This window comes from Opisthorchis viverrini (genome assembly GCF_000715545.1).
Source record: "Opisthorchis viverrini unplaced genomic scaffold opera_v5_429, whole genome shotgun sequence".
In the NCBI taxonomy this organism is placed as follows: Eukaryota; Metazoa; Platyhelminthes; class Trematoda; order Opisthorchiida; family Opisthorchiidae; genus Opisthorchis; species Opisthorchis viverrini.
Window position 1 is genome coordinate 225,977 of NW_008752083.1, and position 10,211 is coordinate 236,187.

General features: G+C 45.6%; 1 protein-coding gene across 1 annotated transcript; it reads left to right on the forward strand.

The window, feature by feature from the left end:
- Positions 1–3,590: 3,590 nt before the first annotated feature.
- On the forward strand, positions 3,591–9,943 carry T265_10931 (hypothetical protein; the record flags this gene model as incomplete). The annotated part of the gene is made up of 3 exons (XM_009177447.1): positions 3,591–4,894; positions 7,534–7,755; positions 9,492–9,943. The coding sequence occupies 3 exons, from the start codon at positions 3,629–3,631 to the stop codon at positions 9,735–9,737; spliced, it is 1,734 nt and encodes a 577-aa protein (XP_009175711.1).
- Between the last annotated feature and the right edge of the window lie 268 nt (positions 9,944–10,211).

Genomic DNA, 10,211 nt, shown 5'->3' on the forward strand with positions numbered 1-10,211 from the left:
CATCGTGCTGCTGGTCCTGACGACCTTCCACCTGCTCTTTTCAAGGATGGTGGTGGATTCCTCAGCCAGTGCCTGTCTAGCCTATTTGGGTTTATCTGGGAGGAGACCGTCCCAGACAACTGGAGTGAATCGATAGTAGTGCCCATTTTCAAATAGGGTACTCGCAGTGAATGTGGCAACCACAGAGGTGTTAGTATAACGCCTGTTGTGACAAGGCTTCGTGTGTCATTGATTCTTCGTCGTCTCATGGCGGTACGCGAAGTCCTGACTCGTGAGAATCAAGCGGGATTTCGACCGGGTAGAGGCTGCGTTGACCACATCTTCACACTCCGTCAGGTTTTAGAGCAACGCCACATGTACAGACGACCCACAATCCTGGTATTCCTTGACTTCAAGGGTGCGTTCGATTCTGTTGATCGATGAGTGCTGTTAACTATACTTGCTCAACAGGGTATGCCCCAGAAGTTTCTAAACATAATCCGATCTCTATATTCACATACTTCTGGGCGATGGTGGTCGGTATGGTGAAATCTCAAAAAGCTTCCCTACAAAAAGTGTGGTGTTACACAAGGATGTCTACTCTCCCCATTCTTGTTCAACTTCGTCATTGGTGAAATAATGAGACGAACACTGGACGGTTTTCAAAACCCCGGTGTTCAAATTGTTGCTGGCGAGAGCCTTGTCGACCTGGAGTACGCAGATGACATCGCCCTCATCTTTGAAGACCATAGCGAAGCACAAGCCCTGTTGAATAAACTGACCGCCATCGTACCATCATTTGTCATGCGCCTTGCACCTTCAAAGTGCAAAGTCCTGCTTCAGAACGTGCCATCTGCGAACATATCCCTTACAATTCAAGAAGAACCACTGGAGATTGTGGAGAACTTTACATACCTTGGTAGTTGTATTAGCTCTGACGGAATTGTGTCTGATGAAGTCAGTGCAAGAATCTCAAAGGCCCGAATCACGTTTGCTAATTTGCGTCACTTGTGGCGTCAAAAAGGCATCTCACTGGATCTTAAGGGTCGTGTGTACCAGGCTACAGTAAGGGCCGTGTTGTTGTATGGGTGTGAGACATGGATTCTGCGGGTAGATGATGTGAGGCGCCGTCAGGTTTTCGACCACCGATGCCTCAGAAGCGTGCCTGGTTGTGGATGGCGTCAGCGTGTCAGTAACGAGGCGATTAGGAAACGGGTATTTGGTTATGTTGAAGGCACCTCAATCCGGGAAAACATCTAAGATCATCGACTGCGATGGCTCGGTCATGTGCTACGCATGCCGAAACACCGTCTACAGAGACGAGTGTTGTTCTCCGTGCCTCCTTCAGGATGGCGCAAACCGCGAGGTGGACAGCACATGACTTGGCAAAAAAGCGTGAAAGAGATCACGAAGTTTGGGTGTTGTTGGTGTTGTGAGACTTCCAGGATGGGGTCCCCGTGACCCCGTCTGTGCTTGGCTTGAGACGTTGCAAGAAATGGCTGCTAATCGATGTCAGTGGCGTTCTTGCTGTCAGTTTCTTTCCCGATTGATTGAGCGGTTGGAGGTGCAGGTACCTCAGTATGCTTGACATAACTAAACGAACTTTATGGTTGTACGGCAGTGAAGCATCAGTGGCAACACTGATGTTGCTGTCTTTGATGATGATGATGATGATGCTCCCTGGGCGTCCACGCACAGATATCGAGTACGCAGACAGCATAGCTCTTCTTAGATCTGACCCCGTGGTGGTTCAAACAATAGTAAATAATCTAAATAATTCCGGATCACGGTTTGGCATGCGCTTCGCACCTGCAAAGTTTAAAGTGCTACTTCAGGACTGAGTGGCGAGTAAGGCGACCCGGCTGAAGGCCCCACGCAATGGCCGATGTGGCATGAGTTTGTTGTTAAACGTAGGTATCATGGTTGTACGTTTGCTGGGAGACTGCCAGGATGCCCGCACCTAGACAGGAGGACGATCAGGGTTCCCAACCAACGTATTCATCTCGAGAGCCTAACCAAAATGCAGCGGTGTTTGGTGTTTGAATTTACTGCAATGTTCACTGGGTTGCTGTGGTGCGCAAGCCATGGTAAAATCCATTCTCGTGATGAGTCATGTGTTACACATGCTGAGTTATCAACTGATGAGGCAAGCGCTGTCCTCGAAGTAGCTGAAACCTAGAGGTGAACAAAATTTTACATGAAGATGAAGGATGTGAAAAGCTGTGATGCGGTAGGTGCTGTTCATCTTCCAGGATGGGGTCTACATGACCCTCTGTTTGCTCGGCTGGAGTCACTGACCAATGGGGCGGCTAACCGATGTCAGTGGCGTTCTTGCTGTCAGTTTCCAGATTGTCTAACTGTATGTTGGAGGGGTTAGCATCTCAGAATGCTTGACATAGGTCATCACTAGATCCCCTCCCTCACCTCACTCTTTCTCTTCTCTTCACTCTAGGGTTTTAAATATAATTAGACTAACCTTATGGTTGTACGGCGGTGAATTCTCAGGGTCAACACTGATTTTGCTGTCTTTGATGATGATAATATCGGTGATAATTCAGTACTCAAATATTCGTTTCCTTAAATCTCTACAGGATGCTTGAATCCGTTGCGTATAACTAAACGAACTTTATGGTTGTACGGCAGTGAAGCATCAGTGGCAACACTGATGTTGCTGTCTTTGATGATGATGATGATGATGCTCCCTGGGCGTCCACGCACAGATATCGAGTACGCAGACAGCATAGCTCTTCTTAGATCTGACCCCGTGGTGGTTCAAACAATAGTAAATAATCTAAATAATTCCGGATCACGGTTTGGCATGCGCTTCGCACCTGCAAAGTTTAAAGTGCTACTTCAGGACTGAGTGGCGAGTAAGGCGACCCGGCTGAAGGCCCCACGCAATGGCCGATGTGGCATGAGTTTGTTGTTAAACGTAGGTATCATGGTTGTACGTTTGCTGGGAGACTGCCAGGATGCCCGCACCTAGACAGGAGGACGATCAGGGTTCCCAACCAACGTATTCATCTCGAGAGCCTAACCAAAATGCAGCGGTGTTTGGTGTTTGAATTTACTGCAATGTTCACTGGGTTGCTGTGGTGCGCAAGCCATGGTAAAATCCATTCTCGTGATGAGTCATGTGTTACACATGCTGAGTTATCAACTGATGAGGCAAGCGCTGTCCTCGAAGTAGCTGAAACCTAGAGGTGAACAAAATTTTACATGAAGATGAAGGATGTGAAAAGCTGTGATGCGGTAGGTGCTGTTCATCTTCCAGGATGGGGTCTACATGACCCTCTGTTTGCTCGGCTGGAGTCACTGACCAATGGGGCGGCTAACCGATGTCAGTGGCGTTCTTGCTGTCAGTTTCCAGATTGTCTAACTGTATGTTGGAGGGGTTAGCATCTCAGAATGCTTGACATAGGTCATCACTAGATCCCCTCCCTCACCTCACTCTTTCTCTTCTCTTCACTCTAGGGTTTTAAATATAATTAGACTAACCTTATGGTTGTACGGCGGTGAATTCTCAGGGTCAACACTGATTTTGCTGTCTTTGATGATGATAATATCGGTGATAATTCAGTACTCAAATATTCGTTTCCTTAAATCTCTACAGGATGCTTGAATCCGTTGCGTATATCAACTTCTGAGGATGCCTAAGCAGTCCAACATCAGCCTTCTGTTGTGTGGCCTACCGTCCTTCTACCAACAGCACATTTTGAGCGCAATCACTTCACCGCAACTTCACATTCACGTTTGCGGGTTCTGGAGTACGAAATGCATTGCTACCCCCGAATCCCTCCGGGACATCCCACTTGTGACAAAACCGTTTGCGGACCTGTTGCAGGATAAGAACACAGATATTATTCTTTTGTGCGTCCCACCTCAAACTCAGTACGGTATCCTCAAGTCTACCTTACCTATGACTGAAACATCGGTGGATAGGCGCCACCAATTCCCTGCTGTTATTCTTCTCCCACCGGTCAGCCCATGCTACAACACCACAGTTCTTTCAGATTCGAGAAATTTTATCGGGGTGGCTATGCCCTTCCGTTTACTCCCATCAGTTCACTGTCTTCACACTCACTTGAAATCGTCCATTGACAGTCTTGCGCTCAACACTGCTCGAAATCCATCCAACCTTCCATCCCATTGGTCACTCGGTGCCGTTCGTAGCGTTCACGCACGTCTAGTGGCTACAAGACCCATACAGTTCGGACGCTACTCATGGATGTGCGAGAGTGGTTCTATGGGCGGCGGCTTGCTGAACATCTATGGAGCCAGTTTGATTGATACACTTTTTATCATTACCCTCGGACTTCGTATTGTCTCTGTTACTTGTCTAGCACGAACGTTTGACACCGATTTGTCCGCAGATCCGAAGTCCATTCGACGCGTTTCGGCTGAGGATTATGCTGTCGTTGTTATGGAACTGGAGTCTAGCTCATCATCCGACTCGCGGGTTGGCAGTACACCTGTTGCCATGTTGTGCCTCTCTGCAGATCTTACTACAACTATTGATCCCCCGACTGTCCCAAGTCATCCCGCTGATTCTCTTGAGACAAAGACGGACAGTTTTGAGCTCCGAATAGAACTTACGGGTTCATCAGGTCGATTTCTGTTGCCGGAGGGTGGAGATCGGGTATGCTGGACTCCCGTCCAATCGATTAGATCCACTCAATCTATATCGGCCTCAGCCGAACATCATAATAGCTTACTTGTGAATGATGGTGATTGTCATCATTTGCCCCCCTTAGCAGAGGTTACTGAAGAGGGTCAGCTTGACGAAATGATATTCCATAGTGTTGGCGTCAACAAGAAACCTGAAACCTCCTCCCGCTGCAGTGAAGAAACCTTTTTCTTGCCACCGAAGTGTCAAAAGGGTGGCCAGTTTGAGGATGGAGATTCGGATTATTCGGTAAGTGGTGTTTGTTTCTAAAATACCCGAATGCATCCATTAGAGGAGGCCGTTTTTTGATTGTTAAGTTCGAGTATTTGTATATGGATATGCTTCAGTTCTTGATTGACCACGCATTACCCACATTACACTGCTGTTAAGCCTGACTTCATCGGTGGTATGACGATATCTACTACTGCTGCAGCTTTTGGGTGGTGTAGACGGTGTTACTGTGCCGAAAAACCATCACCCATGGAAACATTTTCACAGCATTTTTTAAACCCTTCTTGTTGGAGTCCTAAAGTCTTTCACTGAAATTTAAGCAAGAAGATATGTTCTCCTGAGAAGGCGTATGGTATTGGATTGGTTGAATGACTATTGCTACTCGTGTGTCCATCTATCTCACGCCTGGTCCTACTATGAACACTGTTTTTCATTCTTATTTTGAAGCATCGTTACACATGGGTTGTCCGCCTTTTTCCTGGCTAGTACAGGTCGAGAGTTCTATGGTTGTGTTTGGTACCGTGTGCAATTTAGAAATTTTACCGGACAACGGTATTGCCTCAATCGGCAGTTTCTCAGTACGTCAGTAGGTCTGAAGGAAACATGTAACCATCTCGTTGTCATCTGCGCAGCACAAGTCACAGTGGTTTTTATCCTTTATTTAATACTCCAGTGCTGTTTTTAGGCGGAGCATCTAATTAAGTCATGTTGCCTAGGCTAACTGAAAGAGGTGCGTTAAATTATGTGTGAGCCTTAGCAGTCCCTTCCATCTCGGACAGCGTTGACCCAATCCTTATTTTTGGGTGGACTAAGTGATCCATTACAGACTTGCCAGTAATTGTATTGACCTGCTATGTCTGTTTCTATTTCAAAATGCTCTGTTTTCGTTAGGACCTGTTTGAAACATAATTCTTCAAAACAAGCCATAAACATGGGATTTCATCAGAGGCTAAAGTGCTCATTCATTTCGCCAAATATTAGCACTTGAAGCGGGTACTGTGCAACATTCTTGCGACTGTATTCGAACTAGTCAGTTACTCATTGTCATTCGTTTTCTGCTCTCTGTTCCTTTAATCGATCAGCCGTTCTTGTGTTTCTCCACTACGCAACGAACGTCGATAGCACAATGTTGTTAGGCTGAAATAGTTCAGGATATTGTTCTTCGTATCCCATATCGTTGGATATAGAATTGACTTACTTTCCAATCATGTTTGCTGATGAACTGTGCAGTTGAGATTTAAAACCGAATGAAAGTGGACTTAGCTGTTCGCTTTTTCGTATCTTGTCACGTTTGGATTTTCAGTCTCATTGAGTTGTCTTCATCGCGAGGAAAAGTAAAGTTGTTAGTTTTTGTTATTGCACAATCACGCATAATTTACCTGCACCGAACTCTTCCGGCGTGGTATCACGCAGTTTTGAGTGGCATTCGAGGATTAAATAATCTCCATAATTGTGCGCGATTCAAGTCATGCTTAAAATTTTGTTGTTACTGCTATAGTGGTATTGAAGGCTACCTCGACGCGAAGCTGCTGTTGGAATGATTTCCAGCTCAGCAGATCTGCTTTGGAACAATCGGTGAGATAGACTTCCGTCACATTGAAGGACAAGACTGTGGTCCGGTCTGAATGTCCACTCATGATGCATGTTCACTTTTATGAAGTAACCTGTGATTTTATCATAGTTGATGTTCTTTCATAATTACTTTGAAGAAACCACAGTCCCATGACTTTTCGAGCGGTCGATCTTTACGAAGGGCAGCATTTTCAGAGTTGTACTGCCAGCCGTCATTCATGTTAGGGTTATGCTACCCAACTCGTGGTTGGTCTGCGGTGGACGCCTGTCTTGAGTCACAGTCTTAAACATCAAGTGGAAATTCACGTGACTGAATTGTATTTTCATGACACTGTAAGCCTTTTATTTGTTATCTCTAACAGTCTTAACAGTTGGGCACTGTCCCGTGCGTCTTTTTGATCGGCCTTTTTGTCGTTGAAGAACAGAATCATCTCGTTTTTGTGGCGTGATCATCTGAGAACCTTGACCTCTACAGCTGAGTTGTCAGCCGCGCAACAGTCTACTCAAATCACTTATAATTTAGCATTCCTGGCGTTGACCAGAATGGGCAGACTAATCACTACTGAGCTCCAAGATGCATCCTTTGATGTGTCACCACACCCTTGTGCCACTGGACGATCTCTGTATGGCAGGATCGTCAGTCCCGTTCAACAGTACCTTAAGCACACCAGAAGTAATCAAAATAGCTTAACTTGATGTTCAGGCATTTTGGCTGGCCGTAGATAGCCAAAAATAATCTGCAATTCCAGTCAGTTTTAGTGTTTTTCTATTTCTGGAAAAAGCTATCCTTTCGGGGAGTGACGAGTTAACAATGGCCTAAATTTTCTGGCCATTTTGGAGGGTGTTTTGAGTTTAGTTTTCAATCCTTCGATTCGAGGAACCGGGACAGAGTGGTATCTATCACAAATTGTCCTTATTGGGACAATGTCATGCTTATTAAGAAGTGAGCTTTTTCTTGAAAAGACGACTTGTTTTATCGGGTTTGAGTAGCTGACTCTCACTTTAGTTCCATACCTTTTGGAAACACATCAATACGATCAATACAAAACGTGTTTTCAGGACTGTCAAATATTCCACGTTTTTAGCCCTCCACTACCGCCAGCGAACTTAAATCACCGTCGTCCGAGTTATTTTCACCGATTGGCCAAGCCTGGAACCACTGGTTTGCTCAACTTTGTACGGCAGTCACCGCTAGCCCTCCGCACCAAGCGATGAATTCACTCATGGCTACACCTGACCACTGGGGCTACATTCAGCGCGTATTGATGGCAATCGATAAGGCGGCACGGTTGCGGTGTTGGGTTGATGTGGGAACAGGAGAAAGGCTGTGATTTGGGCCCTGCTCAACCGCATCCTCAGGCGCATCTCAATCGCGCCGTCCAACCCATTATACCGTTTGTTGATTTTATCCAGAGACAATCCGTTATGTGCTCAAGAACTAGCTTTTATATCCAACGTTTCCGCAGATTAATTTGCTTTGGATACCTTGTGGCGCTTTCGCTCTTTATAATTGTTTGTTTTACTAGGTGAATTAATTTACCATCACTACAAATCTGTTTTGTTTTTGCTCCTGGAAGCGTTGCACGGTCCTGCTTTCGGGGTTTGAAAAAAAGAATTTGAGGTGTGAAGGCGGACATTCAGAAGCTGCAGCTGAGTGTGATACATGGTGAACAAAGCGCTGATTTTTAGTGCTGGAACCTGCGGAGTGAGTGTTCAAACGGGTTGGGTAGTGTAAGAGAAGAAGTGAGGTGTGTGTGTGTGGGGGGGGTACGTTAAATGGAGAGAAGAGATGCTTCAACATTAGTCTGGCATTCGAGGATTAAATAATCTCCATAATTGTGCGCGATTCAAGTCATGCTTAAAATTTTGTTGTTACTGCTATAGTGGTATTGAAGGCTACCTCGACGCGAAGCTGCTGTTGGAATGATTTCCAGCTCAGCAGATCTGCTTTGGAACAATCGGTGAGATAGACTTCCGTCACATTGAAGGACAAGACTGTGGTCCGGTCTGAATGTCCACTCATGATGCATGTTCACTTTTATGAAGTAACCTGTGATTTTATCATAGTTGATGTTCTTTCATAATTACTTTGAAGAAACCACAGTCCCATGACTTTTCGAGCGGTCGATCTTTACGAAGGGCAGCATTTTCAGAGTTGTACTGCCAGCCGTCATTCATGTTAGGGTTATGCTACCCAACTCGTGGTTGGTCTGCGGTGGACGCCTGTCTTGAGTCACAGTCTTAAACATCAAGTGGAAATTCACGTGACTGAATTGTATTTTCATGACACTGTAAGCCTTTTATTTGTTATCTCTAACAGTCTTAACAGTTGGGCACTGTCCCGTGCGTCTTTTTGATCGGCCTTTTTGTCGTTGAAGAACAGAATCATCTCGTTTTTGTGGCGTGATCATCTGAGAACCTTGACCTCTACAGCTGAGTTGTCAGCCGCGCAACAGTCTACTCAAATCACTTATAATTTAGCATTCCTGGCGTTGACCAGAATGGGCAGACTAATCACTACTGAGCTCCAAGATGCATCCTTTGATGCGTCACCACACCCTTGTGCCACTGGACGATCTCTGTATGGCAGGATCGTCAGTCCCGTTCAACAGTACCTTAAGCACACCAGAAGTAATCAAAATAGCTTAACTTGATGTTCAGGCATTTTGGCTGGCCGTAGATAGCCAAAAATAATCTGCAATTCCAGTCAGTTTTAGTGTTTTTCTATTTCTGGAAAAAGCTATCCTTTCGGGGAGTGACGAGTTAACAATGGCCTAAATTTTCTGGCCATTTTGGAGGGTGTTTTGAGTTTAGTTTTCAATCCTTCGATTCGAGGAACCGGGACAGAGTGGTATCTATCACAAATTGTCCTTATTGGGACAATGTCATGCTTATTAAGAAGTGAGCTTTTTCTTGAAAAGACGACTTGTTTTATCGGGTTTGAGTAGCTGACTCTCACTTTAGTTCCATACCTTTTGGAAACACATCAATACGATCAATACAAAACGTGTTTTCAGGACTGTCAAATATTCCACGTTTTTAGCCCTCCACTACCGCCAGCGAACTTAAATCACCGTCGTCCGAGTTATTTTCACCGATTGGCCAAGCCTGGAACCACTGGTTTGCTCAACTTTGTACGGCAGTCACCGCTAGCCCTCCGCACCAAGCGATGAATTCACTCATGGCTACACCTGACCACTGGGGCTACATTCAGCGCGTATTGATGGCAATCGATAAGGCGGCACGGTTGCGGTGTTGGGTTGATGTGGGAACAGGAGAAAGGCTGTGATTTGGGCCCTGCTCAACCGCATCCTCAGGCGCATCTCAATCGCGCCGTCCAACCCATTATACCGTTTGTTGATTTTATCCAGAGACAATCCGTTATGTGCTCAAGAACTAGCTTTTATATCCAACGTTTCCGCAGATTAATTTGCTTTGGATACCTTGTGGCGCTTTCGCTCTTTATAATTGTTTGTTTTACTAGGTGAATTAATTTACCATCACTACAAATCTGTTTTGTTTTTGCTCCTGGAAGCGTTGCACGGTCCTGCTTTCGGGGTTTGAAAAAAAGAATTTGAGGTGTGAAGGCGGACATTCAGAAGCTGCAGCTGAGTGTGATACATGGTGAACAAAGCGCTGATTTTTAGTGCTGGAACCTGCGGAGTGAGTGTTCAAACGGGTTGGGTAGTGTAAGAGAAGAAGTGAGGTGTGTGTGTGTGGGGGGGGTACGTTAAATGGAGAGAAGAGATGCTTCAACATTAGT